At 32.5% G+C, this 20,976-nt stretch overlaps 1 protein-coding gene across 3 annotated transcripts in view; it reads right to left on the bottom strand.

The window, feature by feature from the left end:
* Positions 1 to 20,976, bottom strand: part of LOC132756174 (titin homolog) — a 40,805-nt gene that overhangs the window by 17,428 nt on the left and 2,401 nt on the right. The window contains exons 1-5 of one of the 3 annotated variants that reach the window (XM_060747170.1): positions 14,153 to 17,571; positions 12,678 to 12,864; positions 8,974 to 9,033; positions 2,987 to 3,114; positions 360 to 501 (exon numbers count right to left, since the gene is read on the bottom strand). In XM_060747170.1, the coding sequence (XP_060603153.1) occupies positions 360 to 501; positions 2,987 to 3,114; positions 8,974 to 9,033; positions 12,678 to 12,864; positions 14,153 to 17,464 (3,829 nt within the window). In that variant the 5' untranslated portion in view covers positions 17,465 to 17,571. Of the gene's footprint in view, positions 1 to 359; positions 502 to 2,986; positions 3,115 to 8,973; positions 9,034 to 12,677; positions 12,865 to 14,152; positions 17,572 to 20,976 lie in introns of those variants that run through there. The other 2 variants (XM_060747172.1, XM_060747171.1) reach the window with 2 other exon arrangements.

Below are 20,976 nucleotides of genomic sequence, written 5' to 3'. Positions count from 1 at the left end.
ATAATACAATAACTAATATCTCTAAAAACCACCCAGAAACAAAGACCAGCTTTAACTGTAAGTGGTCTTTTACCATACATGTGAACTCTCCCACTTTTAGCGGGAGACTCCCACTTTCTGCAGCTATATTTTTTAAAGATTTATCTTAAAATAAGGGGTATTTTCACAAATTTAAGAAATCTCCCTATTTTTAATGTCAGAATTTCCTTCTTTGTTTAATGTAAATTCTAAAATCTCCCTCTTTTTGAAGAAAAATCTCCCACTTGATCGTCAAAAAAAGTTCACATGTATGTTTTACAGATAGGTCCGATTTGTTGATGTGAAATTTTGAAACTTCACCATATGACTTTTGCTCTTACCTAGAAGATGATGCATTTTTCTACGTTTGTGGATTTTTTCGAGACTTTCTGGCATACTGCTGGATCGCACAAGTGGCTGCTGTTTATGCAATTTTTGTGGAGCCCTCTGAAGGCGTGACTTGATGGGGTGTGGAGTTGACATCTAACAATAACAAAAAAATACATATTTTAACACATAAAATGATACACTCTATCTTCATTGCTTTTATCATTCTGCTCCATAGTAACAATATTTTGTGCAATCTGGTTAAGTCCTTCATAATTTGTTGAAATTAAAATTAAACAAAAAGCAAAAGTACAACTACATGTATTCCATTTTACAAAATCAGGGTCAAAGAACAAATTAACTGCAAAAAATATACTAGGGCCATATTATGTTAGTTTTCACTGTAACAACCAGATGCATTCTAAAGTATTTATTCACGATGATAATCAAGTGGGTGGGGAATGACACTGTCAGATAATGATGGTTAAATTTACCACCTATTTGTAGATAATGACTCAATTATTCTCCCTCTCCTGCCAAGGACAACAGAAAACAAAATACCACTTAATGCACTAAAGTCAACTCTATAAATAGGTAGCATTAAAATACAAAATACCAAAATAGCGCCCTTAAAAAATTGCCCAAATTATCATGATTTAGCTCTGGACTAAATGCCCTGAATCAAGACAAGAGAATCTCCAGTAAATTTATTCATATAATAGTTGATTCACCGTAACAGGAAGTGCACTTTCCTATAAATTTATCATAAGATGGCAACTGTGTGTAATATACATAATTATATACAAATATGAAGATTTAACCATGACCCCAGTATTTTCATTGATAAAAAGCGATTTACCATAATTAACAAGTCATTATGTGTAATTAAATTTTAACAATAATTTCTAAATTACTTATTTCCTTTGATTGTATAAACTTGAAAAACAGAACAATATTGAAGGATATTAAAGTATGGACCTGATTCAGACTATAATACTTATGTACAGTATGTACATTTTGTATAATGATCATCAGTAAACTATGCAAGATTCTTTTATAAAACAATTCAAGTTTTATCAGATAATTGTACAAGACAGGGTTTAAGAAAATAAAAAATTATGAACGAAAAATCTAAAAGCAAAATATAAGGACTACACTGGGCCTGGATGTACTCCTGACCTGTGTACTACACTGGGCCTGGATGTACTCCTGACCTGTGTACTACACTGGTCCTGGATGTACTGGTGACCTGTGTACTACACTCGACCTGGATTTACTGGTGACCTGTGTACTTCACTGGACCTGGATGTACTGGTGACCTGTGGACTACACTGGACCTGAATGTACTGGTGACCTGTGTACTACACTGGACCTGGCTGTACCGGTGACCTGTGTACTACACTGGACCTGGATGTACTGGTGACCTGTGTACTACACTGGACCTGGCTGTACTGGTGACCTGTGTACTACACTGGACCTGGATGTACTGGTGACCTGTGTACTACACTGGACCTGGATGTACTGGTGACCTGTGTACTACACTGGACCTGGATATACTACACTGGACCTGACTGTACTGGTGACCTGTGTACTACACTGGACCTGGATGTACTGGTGACCTGTGTACTACACTGGACCTGGATGTACTGGTGACCTGTGGACTACACTGGACCTGAATGTACTGGTGACCTGTGTACTACACTGGACCTGGCTGTACCGGTGACCTGTGTACTACACTGGACCTGGATGTACTGGTGACCTGTGTACTACACTGGACCTGGCTGTACCGGTGACCTGTGTACTACACTGGACCTGGATGTACTGGTGACCTGTGTACTACACTGGACCTGGATGTACTGGTGACCTGTGTACTACACTGGACCTGGATGTACTCCTGACCTGTGTACTACACTGGACCTGGCTGTACTGGTGACCTGTGTACTACACTGGACCTGGATGTACTGGTGACCTGTGTACTACACTGGACCTGGATGTACTGGTGACCTGTGTACTACACTGGACCTGGATGTACTGGTAACCTGTGTACTACACTGGACCTGGATGTACAAGTGACCTGTGTACTACACTGGACCTGGATGTACTGGTGACCTGTGTACTACACTGGACCTGGATGTACTGGTGACCTGTGTACTACACTGGACCTGGCTGTACTGGTGACCTGTGTACTACACTGGACCTGGCTGTACTGGTGACCTGTGTACTACACTGGACCTGGATGTACTGGTGACCTGTGTACTACACTGGACCTAGATGAACTGGTGACCTGTGTACTACACTGGACCTGGATGTACTGGTGACCTGTGTACTTCACTGGACCTGGATTTACTGGTGACCTGTAGACTACACTGTACACTTGGAATATCAACTTGAACTTAAATCATCATTAGAATAATTATTCTGTAAAAACGGAGTGAGCTAATAATCTGAAACTTTACACACAATTTCTTAGTCCAAAAACTACATAATTATAATGGAACATTATTCTTGGAAAATTATCACCACTTCTGTTATGTCAAAAAAACCTCAGAGGAGTCCCTTTAACTGCAAAACAGTAACTACTGGTTTTGTTTAAGCTGATAAACTAATCAAATATATCTACACAAGAAGAAGTTATACAAACCCGTCTGTTTTTCTGTCTGTCAAGGTCATTTCGCTTCATCTCATATAGACTTCGTAACGAGCAATATGGCTGTAAATTAATCTCGCTACCAAAGGCCTTCATTCTCTCTGACAAAAATGAGCTGCCATCTATAAATAGAACATACATAGCGACGTTAAGAAACATCTATAAATAGAACATACATAGCGACTTTAAGAAACATCTATAAATAGAACATACATAGCGACGTTAAGAAACTTTTATAAATAGAACATACATAGCGACGTAAAGAAACATCTATAATAGAACTAAATACATTGCGACGTTAAGAAACGTCTATAAATAGAACATACGCAGCGACGTTCAGAAACATTATTATACTCATACTTAAGTTAGTCAAACATTGCTTGCTTCAGTCATCTCATCATTGTCATCACTATCTTCTATCATATACTACATGTTTGATAATTCAATAAGCATCTATACAACCCTGATCAATGTTTGGCACTGCTCAGTGTCACACAAAATGCTTATTGTATTAACAGTGTTCATAGCAGTTGTATGATTTTACATGATATTACATGTGTATGTGGTAAAATTAATCATGGTAAATAATGATCAATATAAAACATCAAACACTTTTTACTATAAAACTTCCCTATACTGTCAAATGACAATAAACAATAGCTTTCAGTCAGAAATTATGTGAAAAGAAACTATGCAAAAATGTTAAAAAAAATAAAATTCAACCCATTTTCTTCATTAAGCTAATTTTTAAAAAAAGGTCATGAAAGACATTTCTGTTGCAATCTTAATATATTTAAGGAATTTCAATAAACATAAAACATAAAGCATTATAATAAAATCATACTTAAAAGTTTCATTTAAAATGTTTGAAAGAGTCATTTGAGCCATGTCACGACAAAACCAACATAGTGGGTTTGCGACCAGCATGGATCCAGACCAGCCTGCACATCCGCGCAGTCTGATCAGGATCCATGCTGTTCGCTATCAATTTCTCTACTTGTAATAGAGTTGGTAAGCGAACAGCATGGATCCTGATCAGACTGCGCGCAGGCTGGTCTGGATCCATGCTGGTCGAAAACCCATTATGTTGGTTTTGTCGTGACGCGGCTCATTTATATCTTAACCATCATCTTGGGAAAAGACTATTTATTATCAGATAAATTCAAGTTTCACGTTTTTGGTAATATAATTTTGTACCAAAATATGTAATTTTGTACCAAAATATGTTATTATTCATAAAACTTTATGGCCCCTGAAGCATTGCATGATTTTCTATCAAGTAGAAACAGCTGACTGATTAAATCTCCAAAACATTAAAATTTCATCACGATTCTTGTATATTTTCGAAAAAATAAATATAATTTTATACCTTGTATCATAAACAAGTCCAAGTCATCCATGGTTTAATAACTTAGTATATCAATATAATATAATATCATCCAATAACTAATGACATACTGATTTCCTTGAAACTTATGGTATAAATCTATTCACGGTAAGATGTAAACAATATATAAAGTGAATATATTTAATCCTTGTATATTTCTAACTTCCTGGATTCGGTCAAACAACATTAGTAAAATGAGATGACGGTACACTTGTATATAACTAATTATTGTACTAACATAATAAACTTTGACACACTTCTTGCTTATAATTCATAGAATGGACTCACCCATATGCTTTGGAATAAGGAAATGTCAATTTTTATTTTACGGGATATCAACATTGCAATACTTAAAATTAAGCCAACAATGGAAAAGAGTTTTAAGTAATACTGAACTGCACAGATTATGTTCAGGCTGGCCTGGCTACTAGACTGTACAGATTATGTTCAGGCTGGCCTGGCTACTAGACTGTACTTATTATGTTCAGGCTGGCCTGGCTACTAGACTGTACATATTATGTTCAGGCTGGCCTGGATACTAGACTGTACAGATTATGTTCAGGCTGGCCTGGCTACTAGACTGTACAGATTGTGTTCAGGCTGGCCTGGCTACTAGACTGTACAGATTATGTTCAGGCTGGCCTGGCTAAATGGCTGTACAGATTATGTTCAGGCTGGCCTGGCCCCATATATTATAATCGCAGGTGTGTCAAATATTACAGGAAGGGTAAGTAATGGCAGTATAAAGTACATGATATGTACACAAAAAGTTCCTGATATTATTCTGAAAGGGGTTAGCACATGTGTTTGGACAGACTTGTCAAAAACAGAAGAATAACTGTCATTAACAGGCAGCCAAATTTGACCTCCTCAGTTTATATGAAAATACCTGATACTGATTCTTCCATGCCTAGAGTACAGAGCACAAGTTAAAATTGAATGGTTGTATACCTTATAATTTGACTTTATGACAGAGATGGAGACCTGAGACAGATTGATCTTGAATGATGTATGAACTATTGTCTATAACTGTTCTTTAATTCTTTAAGACATGTGAAGCGCCAAAGACTCATACTTGAGTATATAAGATCTGTAAGACATCTCCTGTATTAAGTTATAAAGACTATAGGCTCAAGCCTTTAAACTGGCTGAATGTTCCTAGCAATTGCGTCTAGCAAGTCTGTACATTATCCTGTAAAGTACTACCAGAATCTATACTGGAGAGAAAATTAGTTCGTTTTTACGCTTTCATAATAATTATAATCCTTTTCCCATCAACAATGGATATCTCATATATCAAACTACTTGGGAGAAAATCAATCACAAATTTCTGTTAAAAGCTGTATTAAATTTTAAAGGTATTAAATTACACTTATCAAACTTCACTTCCTGACTGAATCAGGCATAAAACTGAATTAAATATTGACATACCAAATTGGTGCAGTTACAATTTGTCTAAGAAATAAAATCCTAACAGCAGATTTGTTTACAGTACAATCTTACGTGCCCTATTTTTACTTCACATTGCTTTCACAACATTTTGTCTGATAAGCTCTTAAATCAGGAAGTGAATATGCTTTTTTAATCTATTTACAAAGTGTCAATATTATTCAATATAAATTGCGGTTGTTTTTTTAAAATTTGTTTAAAAAAAAAACAACCCACAAACCAATGGAAACTTGCAGAAATTTTAAACTATACTTCCCCAAAATGTGAATAATGTGTGTTTGTGAAAAAAATATCCCTTAATTAAATAATTGTTTTTAAATAATTAATTCTTCTGACAGAAATTAAAATTCTGTGGAACTTCATAGTTTAATTATTTTATAATATGAATTCCTAAGGAAAAAAGTTTGTAAAATCAAGGGCAATAACCTTTTTCTCATCTTTTTTCATTTCAAAAAGATTATATTGTAAAATAGGAATTCCTATCTTGAAATCAAAACTTGACTATATTTTATAGATATACATTGTAGAATGTTTGCTCTATTTTTCTTTTTTTTTAATTATTTCTTTTTGTTTGAATTAAAAGTCAAACCAACACAGTAACAGGCCATTCACACCAACACAGTGTTAAGGTGACTCTCCTAGCAGAGAAAGATACAAGATGTCCCTACTAGCAATAATATTTCAAGAACAAACCGTTACTTGCATGAGTAGAATCACCGATCTTCCTTTCTTTAAGACACTTACTTTATTGTTGGAAAAGTCGACCATTCATACAAAAATTCCAATGTTTGGAAACATAATTTGATACTTTTTTTTTTGACAGGAAAAAAAATTGGTTCACCACTAATAATAACTAACCTAGTATTTCAAATAAATCCATCACAATTCCAACCAGGTGTTTTTGATCAATCCGATATTACTTATCATCTTAACAAACTAATCTAAAACAATCTAGATTCATATCTAAACACACATAAACTTGTCTATTCAATAAAACACCTTGTTTTGTTTTGTGTTTATATATAAACTCTACTGTTTGGCAATTCAACGAAGCATGCAAGACGGTTAATAATTACAAAAACTATAATACAAATATATTATGTTACATAAGGGTGCCCTATTTTTATTGTACAAAATGCAATTATGGAACTCTATACACTGTAAAATAATCGGCAACAGAAAGGAAGCGTTTTATAACAATAATTATTAAACAAAACCAAACAGCTAAATCAAAGCCTGCGATAACTTTATGCCTGTCCTTTTCTCCAAGATTTTAATGACTTTATAACCAATAATTAGTCTTTAATTTTCCTTTTGAAAATAGAAATAAACTTTCAACTTTTTAACTTTGATAGTCTTTTGAAGATTCAAATTAAATAATGAATTACACATTTTTTCAGTTGAACAATTATTTTTTTGAAGAATTAAAAATCGAACAGGCAAAATGGATAAGACACAATTTTAAGTAAAGCCTTGATCTTGTTTTCCAAAAACATAGAGTCTGAAAATAAACCAGTGAATAAAGCTTAGTTAATGTGCTATATTGTAAGAAATATATTCAGAATAACAACAAATGTATAATACCGTGTGTGAGCCGTGCCATGACAAAACAAACATAGTGTGTTTGCGACAAACATGGATCCAGACCAGCAATTAGCGCCTCCGCACAGTCTGATCAGGATCCTTGCTGTTCGCTATCAGTTTCTCTACTTGTAACAGAGTTGGTAAGTGAACAGCATGTATCCTGATCAGACTGTGCGGAGGCGCTAATTGCTGGTCTGGATCCATGCTGGTCGCAAACACATTATGTTGGTTTTGTCATGGAACGGCCCATTATTCATTAATTTAGTTGGTTTTTAAGTCACAATAATATCATTAGAGTCACGTAGAGACATCATAACATTGCGGATGGACATAGTCCCCAAGTGCCCCTTTGTTCATTATTCCAGACAACAACCTGGCTGTGGACATAGACCCAAAGTGCCCCTGACTTGTTCATTATATTCCAGACAACAACATTGCTTCTATGGACATATACACCAAGTGCCCCTTTGTCATTATTCCAGAGAAACAACATATATGATGCTTATGGACATATACCCCAAGTGCTCCTTTGTCATTATTCCAGAGAACAACATATATGATGTTTATGGACATATACACCAAGTGCCCCTTAGTCATTATTCCAGAGAACAACATATATGATGCTTATGTACATTTACACCAAGTGCCCCTTTGTCATTATTCCAGAAAACAACATATATGATTTTTATGGACATATCACCAAGTGCCCCTTTGTCATTATTCCAGAGAACAACATATATGATGCTTATGGACATATACACCAAGTGCCCCTTTGTCATTATTCCAGAGAACAACATATATGATGCTTATGGACATATACCCCAAGTGTTCCTTTGTCATTATTCCAGAGAACAACATATATGATGTTTATGGACATATACACCAAGTGCCCCTTTGTCATTATTCCAGAGAACAACATATATGATGCTTATGGACATATACACCAAGTGCTCCTTTGTCATTATTCCAGAGAACAACATATATGATGCTTATGGACATATACCCCAAGTGCTCCTTTGTTCATTATTCCAGACAACAACATGGCTAATGGACATAGACCCTATGTGTCCCTAAGTTTTTCATTATTCAAGACAATGAGCAGGCTCCTGAGTAGAACTTGCAAATGCTTACTAGATAGCTTCCTTAAACATGTAAGAAACCAGATTATCTATTCAAAAAGAAAATTAAGGAATATATCCCTTAAGGTTCTGGTCTGAATAGAGACTCTGGATTCTGATATGGCAAATAGGTCAAAGTCAGTGACCTTAACTATTCGCCTATATTTTATATTGAACTTAAAACAATATGATTGCTTACACTGATGCATGAGAAAAAAGAAGAAACTAAACACCCAATCAAACACTATGAATATGATATAACCTGTGCACATCAAACAAAAATAATATATGTAGCCTGTGCACAACAAATAAAAAATGATATGAACTAAAAATAAATGAGCCAAACAACAACAGCAACAAAAGAAAATTTTGCAAGGATATAATACTAGTATATATGTACATGTTTACAATATCACCATATTTACATAGTATACTGATGATACCTGTTTCAAAATCTTCTAAAACTTCCTCAAAAAGCTCATCAAATAGGTGAATATTATCCTCTGAAATATCAATGTCGATGATTTCTAAATATAGTAACAATGTGATTATTGTTAAAGCAGCATGCCTTCAGAGGTAAGGTATGTTTTATAAAAATTAACATACAAAATGTATTGTAAATGTTGTTAACAGGTAAAAATGTTGTCAAACATAAAAATATAATTGTTTTACTCTAAAAAAAATGCTTAATTGAGAATCAGTACAAAAAGTACTTATAATTGCCAAAATATACAGAAATAATTATATAACCTTTATGTTGCTTAGTAACAGGTTAAAAATTTGGTGACAAAAAATAATGAATTTTGTCAAATTTTACATAAAACATGCAGTCTGTATCACGATGATACTGAAAATTCATACATTTCTTAAGTATAAATGAGCAGCGCCATGACAAAACCAACATAATGGGTTTGCGACAAGCAATGGATCCAGACCAGCATGCACATCAGCGCAGTCTGATCAGGATCCATGCTGTTTGCTTACCAACCCTATTACAAGTAGAGAAACTGATAGCGAACAGCATGGATCCTGATCAGACTGCGCGGATGAGCAGGCTGGTCTGGATCCATGCTGGTCGCAAACGCATTCTGTTGGTTTTGTCGTGACACGGCTTACACATCTAGAGGCATGCTACTTTAAAGTGTATAAAGCTATATTGTGCCGTCTGCAACTGGCTAAATAAATTTTGTCATGGTAAAAAGTATCATTATAATCATATTAACAACAAATTTATATTATTTAGTTTTTAATGAGGAAACAATAGTGCTAGTAGCCTTCTACGAAAGCCTATATTGTCACCTTGGTGCAATAACTGATTAACTGCTATTAAATTTAGAAGGACTTATTCCGTTATTGCACTATGGCGACGAAATTTAATTTATGATGGTGTGTATGTGTATTAGTACAGAGCTTAAGACTTATTCTTCGAGGTGTTCAAATTCAGAGTTTTCTTAGAACTCTGTAGAAACTAAAATAGTAAATGGAAACAGCTTGATTGTGCTGCAGTTCTTTAATTTTACTGACCAGTACAATTTTAACCAGCAATTATATAGCTTATACACCCGTTAATTGTAAATGTATAAAATTGTAAATCTGAAATAAAAACTAAAATGTGAAAATTGTGAAAAAAAAAAAAACATGAAACCTTTCATGATAATTGAATTTTTTCTCATGAAAACTAAACAACAAATTTGTAACAGTTTGTAGATATGTGTACTTACACATAATCCAAAGATTGAGAATTTTTGAATCATGAGGTTGAGACCAAATAAAATCGAAATAATTGTTCCATTCCTCAACCATATCTGACGATACTCCCAAAAAATTGTCATCCATTTTTACACTGACAATTTTATTTTATCATCAAAAGAATAAGCACAATTTCCTTATCATTTTTCACTCAAATATCGTCACTAAAATATGCTCAATTATTATATATTGTACATTTTACCACTATTTTTCACCACTATATTTCACTGTATGTTATTTTCATCATGAAATGCTTTTTTTCTACAGAAACTATACATTTTTATAATCTTGACATTTTTGTTTAACTTATTTGTTGCAATTTAAAAATCCCTAATTTTTTTTCTCTTAAATTTCCTTAATAAAAATACATTTCTTTCCCCGAATACCCACTGAAAAGGCACCTCTATCCAAAATCCTCTCTTAGGTAATCTAAATAAACATGTTAAGACCCTGATTTTATTAAAACTATTCTTTACTATATCTCCAGTAGCTTTATCTACGTAATCAATCAGAAATCACTAATGACCCAATAAAAAATAATATTCAATCCAAATATACATGATTGATTTTAATCAGGTATTTAAATCCATTATTTTTATTTATCAATAATTCCATCACTTGAATAAAATACAATATTTAAAATCCACCATCGTCTTTTCTTCATGCTCATAATAAAATCCGAAATTTGTGAAATTTTGCATAAATTGCATTACTTTTATTGTATATTATGTAAGTGTACACAAAGTAATAGGAAAATTAATTTAGTTTCAGCTTTGGCGTAAATACATTACAGGTATGTTATTAACCAGTAAAACAGAACTGGCGTGTAACTAATCTTTCTATTTAAGAAATTTTAAAGCCTCACGCTGGAAAAATATTTGAATATTTACTTTATGATACATTTTTGGGTCAACACGTATGTACAACAAACAAGTCTCGTCATAAATTGACTTCTTATTACCCATAAATCATTTGGTCCACGTACTGTCCCCCCACCAACCATGTTTTATTAATGATCAGTGACTTGTCGGTCATTATGCACTTGTATACACTGGTCACATGCTCACTGTCATGGTTTATTATATTTCAATGTATCATTTTAAAAAGCATGGTCAATGAAGCATAATTCTCTTTACAACTTTTTTTGATATTGAAGAACAGTCAAACCTGTACCCAATATTCCATCTAATAAAAGACAGCATGTAGTAATGTTGTCACTCACAGTGCTGTTGAAAAAAGGTTCATAAAATTCATGAATTTTCAAGTAATAAATATTTCATGAAAATCAAAGCATTCATGATTTTTCTATGAATGGCACCAAGTTTATGATTTTTGATCAACTTAATGAAGTTCATAAGCTGGATTTATTTAATATGATAAATTTAAATTTTCTTGCGATACCCAGCAATATGCAGTAATTTTCAGAGGAGAAAAAAAGATTTTTAGCAATTATTTTAGACAGGTCTTTACAAGAGGTTTTCCTGTATTTTTAAGAAATAGAAATAAACTTGATTAAAGATACAGTTTTGACAATGGAAATATAATTTCAACAGTGCCAACAAGAGATGTCACAAATGTAGAAGCATTTTCATGACTTGTCCACAGTGACACATTGTCCAGGGGTCATCACTCTGCACAAGATAATCAGATAAGATTTTTATGTAGATATATTTCAGGGTCTCCTATTGTACTTATTGATAAACTAAGATATATTATCCAGGCTAAAAGATATATTTTCCAGGCTAAAAGATAAATATTCCAGGCTAAAAGATATTATATCCAGGCTGAAAGATATATTATCCAGGCTAAAAGATATATATTCTGGACTGAAATATATATTTTCCAGACTAAAAGATATATTTTCCAGGCTGAAAGATATATTTTCCAGGCCTGATATGAGAAATACATATTGTTGTACCATCACTACATTGTCCTTACAAAATGTAAATAAAATTACTGTATTGATCTCCCACAATATTTTAAACCATGAATTATCTTCCTTGATTTCACATACTGAACTTAAAAATCCTGCAAATTGACCATGAGTCGTCTACCATAGCAAAGTGAAAGTGATTTAGATAAAAATGTAAAAAATACCTTATAAGGATGTTTACTTTCTTTTCGCTTTCTTTTTTTAAGATTATAGTTTTAGTGACCTATTTATAATAACAGCAAATTCTTCAAAATTAGGAACCAAAGCCTAGTAAAATTGAAAGATTAGCTATAAATGTCATTTGATGATGGAATGATTAACGTAATTGCCCTTTATTGAAAATTTATTAAAATTCAGAGATGAAATCTATAGTATCCAAACTAAATGAACATAATAAACATGTTGGTAAGATCTGATACTGCCAAGCAGACGGCAGCAAAGAATATAAGAACAAAATGAACCTACCCAGATCAGATTTAGGCCGCGGCCTGTCTCTAGCACTTTTATTGCGTAATTTTACAGTTGTTTCCGTGATGTCATAATCTCCTGAGTCACCGTCTGCCCATCGGACACCGATTTCTGACTTGGGTCGGTCAGGGTGTGGGGACAATGACTTGTTCCTACGTAATCGGATACGAGTATCTGCTGTGCCCTGTAATAAGGAAATTAACAATGTTATGTTAATTACAGGTGTAATGATAAATTAACATATTCTGTCCTGTTCTTTCTCTGAAAAAGTAAAAACTCATCTACAAATAGCTTACCAACTTTGTTACTTGACACATCTTGTAGTTTATTAGGAATGTATAATCTTGACAATTCATTTTGTAGCTTATTTTCAAATTGTCCTATTAACACATTCAGTATTTATAAGACACCAAAGTTGTGTACTGTGCTAAAAATTTCAAATGCTAATTATTATAATCTATAAGTATACACTGCCCAAAGTAAAGCAAAGATATTTTATTCTATAAATTGTGATCTTTTACTAAACTCATACCTTCAACAACATTTCATACATAAGTTCAAACGAACAAAACAAAAGAAAAACAAGTCTTTACACCCATGATTCTTTTTGTGTTGTTTTAACAAAGTCAGAATTTTTTGGATTTTTTCAACATTAATAATAGTTTTTCCATACTCATTTTTTGGTAAGATTTACACATATATAATATTAGTAAATAATGATATACTTTTAGAGTTTGATGCTGGACTATCATATCTTATTTTTTTATTTCAATGCAGTTACATCATTAATGCACCAATCCCTGTTAGTCAAGACCATGCTCTGCAGCAGACGTAAGATACCAAACGTAAAACGTCACCACCATTTGTCAATTGTTTTTGTCCTTTATGCCCTCTTGTTTAATTTATACCATATGTCAGTATATGTCAAGTGCATTTATTATTTATTAACCCATGATAAGATTATAGGAAAATATTGTTTTATTACTCACTTTTATGATGTTTCAGTGCTAAATATAGTTGAATATATTTATAATGAAAATTATATGTTTAATTTCTATACAAGACCATTTCATAAGTTCTGTGTGACAAAGGGTATTGCCCTAAACAATTTTACAATAATGCTACCATGCAGTGTTTCAACAAACCTCAGACTCAAGATTATGATTCTGTTTTTTTTTTATTTAATTATTCATTTTATTTTAGTTTTGTTTTATTTCACACTGCTGAATTCAATGAGGTCAAACAGCAACCCTTCATCTTTCAGCAGTGGCGGATGACCCTAGATGTTCCTCTGTGCAAATATATCAGCAACATTAGAGGGCAACTGTGGTTAGATTATTACTGACTTGACCTTGACCTTCAATTATGTTTTATAAACTAAGTAAATGTAATTTCTTAGCTCATTATATAGAGAAAAAGGACTATTCAATTTACATCAAATCAGAAAAGTATTAGACTAAATAGTGGTGTACCTGTGTCCTATAAAGCCAGGATAACTTCCTATCAAATTCATCAATAAAATCGTCAAACTCATTCTCCTGTATAACTTCACTGTACATTGATTCCAAACCACAATGTTCATCTAAATCTACTTCCATATCTACCTCATCTAAATTGACAGCTACATCACTTTCTGTATCATCATCAGTGATGTCTAAGCAGATGTCAGCAGCGTTTTCCTGATCATTTACTGGATCAAATGATTCAGTGTCAACAATATTATTCTTACTTAATATGTCATTTTCAAGTTTTGTCTGATTATTTCTATCTAATTCAAACATTTCGTCTTCTGTATCTGATTCTTTTTGTATATTTGAGTCAAAACCTTCTTTTTCTGTATCCAACTTCACAGTTTGTTTTCTTGTATCCAACAAGGCAGTTTCTTTGTCTATTACAGATTTAGCATTTTCTATGTCAATGTCTGACTTCAAAATTTCTTTTTGTATATCTATCTCATTAAAATCAATATCTATATCTAAGGCATTGTCATAAAGACTAATACTTCTTTTTGATGAAATTCTCCGCCAATTTGCACTTGCTATACTTCTCCGTCTTGGAGTATACATACTGGCACTCCTTTTAGGAATCAAAGATTTATCTGGTTTCTTATTTAGCATTACTGGTATATGCCTCCCATTACTTACAGCATATTTGTTTGACTCTAGGGAAATATGTAGATCTAAATTATTTTCATTTGTGCTCTGTTGATTGTTATCATTTCCATTATTAATCCCATCTGCAGATTCAATGTTTGAAAGACAAACTGAATCAATATTTGCTTTTACAGAATCAACATTATTATCTTTACTTAATGGCATTTTATTTCTATATGACTTCTGTCTTCCTTCTTCTTCATCTGTCTTTACAGTTTCTTTTTCTAATGTCAATTCTTCCTTTTCTATATCTATATTTAAAGATTCTGTTCCGGAATCTGACTTATATGTTTCTATTGTTATAGTTTGTTTTAATGTTTCTTTTTCTGTGGTTGACTTAAAGGTTTCTTCATCTATACCCGAATAACATGTATCTTTTTCTGTATCTGACTTGAACATTTCTTGTTCTAAATCTGTCTTATGAATTCCTTTTTCTGTATCTACTTTAAATACTTCATTTTCTACTTCTGTGTCTGACATAAATGTTTCAGCTTCTTCCTCGATGTCACTAAAATCTATGTCAATTTCAATAAGACTTTTGGTCCTCTTTCTGATATTTCTTCTCCAAAATGCACTGGTGGTACTTCTTTGTCTAGGAACGTACATGCTGGCACTCCTTTTGGGTATCATTGACTTGTCTGGTTTCTTATTAAGCACTGACAGATTTGTAGTGTAGCCACTTTTAATACTAGTGTCATTAGAAATCTCTCTTTCTTCAACATTTTCATTTGAATTTGTATCCTTCAGAGATTCAATATTGCTTCCTGAAATTTCATCTGAGCTTGGATATGTTTCTTTTAGAGCATCAATGTTGTTTTGTGAAGTAATTTCATTTGGGCATGTTTCTTTTAAGGAGTCAATATTGTTTTGTGAAGCAGCTTCATTTGAACTTGAATATGTTTCATTAAATTTTGGAGATTCAATATAACTTTGTGAAGTAGTTTCATTTAAACTTAAATATATTTCTTTCAGAGCATCAATATTGTTTTGTGAAGCAATTTCATTTAAACAGGTTTCTTTTAAAGAGTCAATTTTGTTCTGTGAAGTAGTTTCATTTGAACCTGAATTTTTGTCTTTATGAATGTCAATATTGTTTTGTGAAGTAATTTCATTTGAACTTAAATTTGTGTCTTCCTGAGTGTCATTATTGTTTTGTGAAGTAATTTCATTTGAGCATGTTTCTTTTAAGGAGTCAATATTGCTTTGTGAAGAAGTTTCGTTTGAACTTAAATTTATTCCATTTAGAGAGCCAATATTGCTTTGTGAAGTAGTTTTATCTGAATTTGTTTCTTTCAAAGAGTGAATATTGTTTTGTGCAGTAGTTTCATCTCTATTATTCAAATCATCTACTAATTCAGATTCAATACAAGCAACATTGACAATGTCATCAAAATCAATTTTTCTTTTGAAAGTATTTTTGTCTTTATTCATACTATCAAATGGTGCAGTATCTGCAAGAGAATTATTTTGTACCATTTTCTCTGCTGGGTCAACTTTATTTTCTTCTTCATCCAAGCAATCCTGTAATTCATTTTCAACCAAAACAGTATTTTGATTTAAATGTCCATTATCTTTGTCATTAACACCAGAAGCCTCAGCTAGTAAATCAATATCTTCAGTATGTGTTTCATAACTATTATAGGTAGCATAATGACTTTGTTCAGAGTTAGAATTACTTTGATCACCTTTTGCAATTATTCCAACAGGAAGATCTGTATTCAAGTGAGGTTTTGAATCCTTAATTCTAACAAAATGTACAACAACATCTTCATAGATATGATCATCACAGTTATGTCCCTCAGAATCATATTCTAGGTCATTCTCTTTGTATTGATCAACTTCATCATAATTATTATCATGCTCATCTTGGAAATATCTAAATGAACAATCTGGTGTAGAAGTTGGTAACCCACTATCACTTTTAGTCTTCTTGAGTGAAAATTTCAAAGACTTTTTCTTGCCTTGACTTGAACATCTCTTCTTTTTCTTCTTTTTGCAAGTTCCCTCATTTGGTTCTGATGGTATTTCAGATTCAATGTCTTGATTTATTCCTGAGGCTTGAGGCCTTTCTCGCACCATATTGACAGCATATTTACAGCTTAATTTGCAGCAAGATTTTAATTCAACACATTGGTAAACGCTACAATCATCTTTTGTACATGCATCATCACCTACATAGCTATCATCTAGTCCTGCAACTTCTCCTCTCCCAAAATGATGTATTACCTCACTCTGAACTTTGTCATTTGGACTCCACTCTATTGCAGACTCTCTAAACAAAAGCCTTTTCAAACTTCCCCTCTTTGAACTTTTTAATCTCCTAGTATCATCTGGCTCACTTGCTTCTTTCTTCGTTCCAAGTTTTGGTCTGCAATACTCATTTTGTACAGTTCGCCTTGGGCTGGAGGTCAGGTGATCCAGATTGGCAAAATCAGGCATGTCGTCATTGGCGACTGTCCTAAACATAGAAGTGTGGTTATCATACACATTCTCAGTATTAGGATCAAAGCCATCGATGCCTGGGATCTGTGAGACCAGGTTGTGTTGCGAAGTGTTTAACGAGTCATTACCAATATTCCAGGTACCTTTCAAATTGTCTGTGCAACATTTAAACAGAGACTTGAAAGGCATGGTGAATTTTGTTTACATCGAATTTCAGCTAAGAAATAATCCTGCATGTGAAATATCACAATTTTCTGTCTTTTTAAAACACCTACTCATTTGAATTGTGAACAGTAACCATTTCTCATAAGCCAATCTCTATGAAAATCCATCTTTTAAAAGAAAGCCAGCTACAAATTTCAAAAATCCTTTAATTGAATGAAATATGTTTTTCAATTTTCAGTTCTAACTTCTTTTTCCACACTAATACCTATCAGAATTCAGTTTTGTTTTATTATGACTAAATGGCAACACTTTGAGTACTTTTTTTTCTTTAAGGGAAAATACCTCAAGTCAGTTTTGGTGAGATGTAACTTGATTAATCAATTACTTATACCATCAATATGTAATTTAATCTAACTCATCAAAATGTCAACCTGAACTAACAAATTTGTTACAGTACTTTTTTGCTTCATGTATCAATCTGTCTGATTTTTTTAAACTAGCTTTGACAGGTAGATCAATCTCTTTATTTTAATATTTCATGTCCTTTTTTCTCCTTTCTTTAGCATTGTTTTTCTCCTTTCTTTAGCATTGTTCAACACTTTCTTAACATATTTTTATTAAGATACATTCAGTGAAATATAACCGAAATGTAAAAAAATTAACAATAATTGTAATAAGTACAGAAAGGATGAGAAATTCAATTCTCCTTATATCTATATTTATGACACCACTGATCATGATGCATTACTGAACCAGGACTTATCACGATTTTTCCTGACCAGAAGTTTTAATCAATACACAAAATTCAAGTTTTAAATTTTTGTTTCTGTGCGTAATTTTCAAAACAATTTCAATTTTCTATTTCTTCATGATAAATTTTGTACAATCATCATTTCTTGGCATACAATCTATCATCTTTTCATTGAAACAGCCATCATTTCCTGGAACCAAGTTACCTCCCTTCATCAATTCTTGAAACTGAGTAACATCCCTTTGTATTTTCCTTAAACACTGTGTTTCCCTTCTTAAGCTTTTTGAAAAGAAACTGCCTATTCAAATGTTCTTGTAAAGGTATAGCCAATTTGTAATAACTCAAATGTCAACTTTATGTTGGACATCCTCCCTCAGAAACCAGACGATCATTTTGTACATGGTATCAAGCTCAAAAATCAGGATCAGGCGAGCCATGTCCTTCCATATTGAGAATATAGTAGTGAATAAAAAACTGACAAATATAAAATTTCCAAGATTAAATCTATACAGAGGCTCCAAAACCATTCTTGTTTTAGGAAAGCACTTAAGTATGTCTTCTTTTTCCTATTCTTAATATCCTTTTTGTCCTTGATGACAAATCTTTTTATTTGTGTCACTGTGGTTGCAGTCTGATAACTTTCACAAACTAGTTCATAAACTCTAGATATCTCAAAGACTTGTCAATTTTTCATCACTTATAAGATATATAGCTCAATGTCAAAGGTCCACTCTAAAATGTCTATTTAATGGTTTCCATTACAAAAAGAAAACAGTTTTGCCTTGCTCATCTTGTTCATCTTCCACTTTCAGCTCCAATCAGTTTTCTTTTCAATAACTTTCCCTAATATTTACTTTTTTCCTATTTGTTTCTATTTAGAACATACTCAGTAAGGTAGATCAGAAATGCAATAAATGCCATAACTCCAAGAAATAAGAACATTTCAATTTCCATTTTTATAATTTGAACAGTTTGCACGGATTTATATCATGGATTTTTTAAAACATATCACTGACAATTGAGCTTTAATACAGGAAAAATAATTGCTGTATTATTAAATCATATAGTCAACTGATTATGTTCCAATTAAAATCCAAATTTTTCAATACAATAGATAGCAACATGCGATGTTTCAATTTTATTTTTATGAACTATTGCATCTATGTGACTATAGCATTTTAAATTACTATAACAGTATATGAGAGAGGAAAAGTCTTTGTGGTACTCCAGTGTTTACAAAAAAGTCTTAAAATTTTGGAGGAAGTTTCAATTAATCAGACCACTTCCTTGAAATTTTAAAAAGTTGTTATGTTTTATGCCCTATGGCCATTACTGTCGATAAATTTGTCACTAAATATGTAATTACATATATATAACAGTATGGTGTAATATTCCACTTATGTATAAATGTATTTTTTGTGTGTAACTAAATAGCTAATAATTTGAAATTACAGTGACATGGATTTTTAAAATATAACAGAACTAACAAAAAAAGCATCTTTTGATATTCTTTTCTTTTTACAAATATGAAGGAGAAAGTAGGTTATCTTTAATCATCAATAAATTTCCTTTTGACTAAAATACTCTTAAAAGAAATCAAAATTATATACTTAAGTTTGAAATTGCTATGCATGTTAAAATGAATTTTAACTTTGACTAAATATTGGTATAAAACTAATCTTTTTCTATTCTGAATGTTGAGTTTTTTTATGAAAGAAACTATTTAGAATACCTTGAATCATAAACTTTAAAGTGTTTTCAATATTGAACTTATTAATTTAGTTTTATGATATAACCAAGTTTGTAACAATTTTCGTCTTCATGTATCAACAAAACGACTTGTCTATGCCACCAGTTTTGACCAAAGCTAGCAATATACACACACAAAAGTGGGCTACTCAATACTAAAATTTAGAAAATTGAAATTTAAGAATTTTAATTTCTTAACAAAATTAATCATTGGACAATTCCAAATTCAAAGCAACATCTTGTTCTTCAATACAAATTAAGCAGGGTGACCATATAAAGGAAAATACATTTCTTAATAATCCTTAACAGAATATACAGATTATTTCTATTTTTTAAAAGTTATTTACAATCTTGTAAAAATTATCTTACCTGAAAAAGAAATCTGAAAATTCATCCATTCATCAAACCACTCTTATAATCTATATCAATCATGGATGTAATTCTATATTTTAATACTCATGGTGAGATTCTATGTAAGGTTCTTTCATAAATCATACACACAACATGCTGTTCAAGTTTGTATGAAATTTACATACAAGATTAATGCAGACTTAATTTAGGCAAGACATGAAAACATGCATGTGTCAAATCAAGAATTTATGTGTTAAAAATAACCAGAGAATGCAAATTAAAAATCTAACAACCAAATTATGTGGACAAATGATAAAGCTTGGAATGTGTTCTATGTAAAGACAGTGATAAACTTTGTGTAGTCTTTGAATTTAGAACTGTCCTCAGTTAATCGACAGACATTAATTAAAAAGCAAACAGCATGATCAGAGACCATTGAGATGTGCAACTTGGCCTAGTTTCTGTTGGGTTGTGCAACTTGGCCTAGTTTCTGTTGGGGTGTGCAGGTTGGCCTGGTAACTGTTGGGGTGTGCAGGTTGGCCTGGTAACTGTTGGGGTGTGCAGGTTGGCCTGGTAACTGTTGGAGTGTGAAGACTGGCCTAGTTACTGTTGGGGTGTGCAGGTTGGCCTGGTCACTGTTGGGGTGTGCAGGTTGGCCTGGTAACTGTTGGGGTGTGCAGGTTGG

This window comes from Ruditapes philippinarum, unplaced genomic scaffold (genome assembly GCF_026571515.1).
Source record: "Ruditapes philippinarum isolate M1 unplaced genomic scaffold, ASM2657151v2 ctg2162_1_1_1_1, whole genome shotgun sequence".
NCBI classification, from domain to species: domain Eukaryota; kingdom Metazoa; phylum Mollusca; class Bivalvia; order Venerida; family Veneridae; genus Ruditapes; species Ruditapes philippinarum.
The sequence above is the reverse complement of the archived record's forward strand: the minus strand, read 5'-3'. Positions and strand labels throughout refer to the sequence as shown.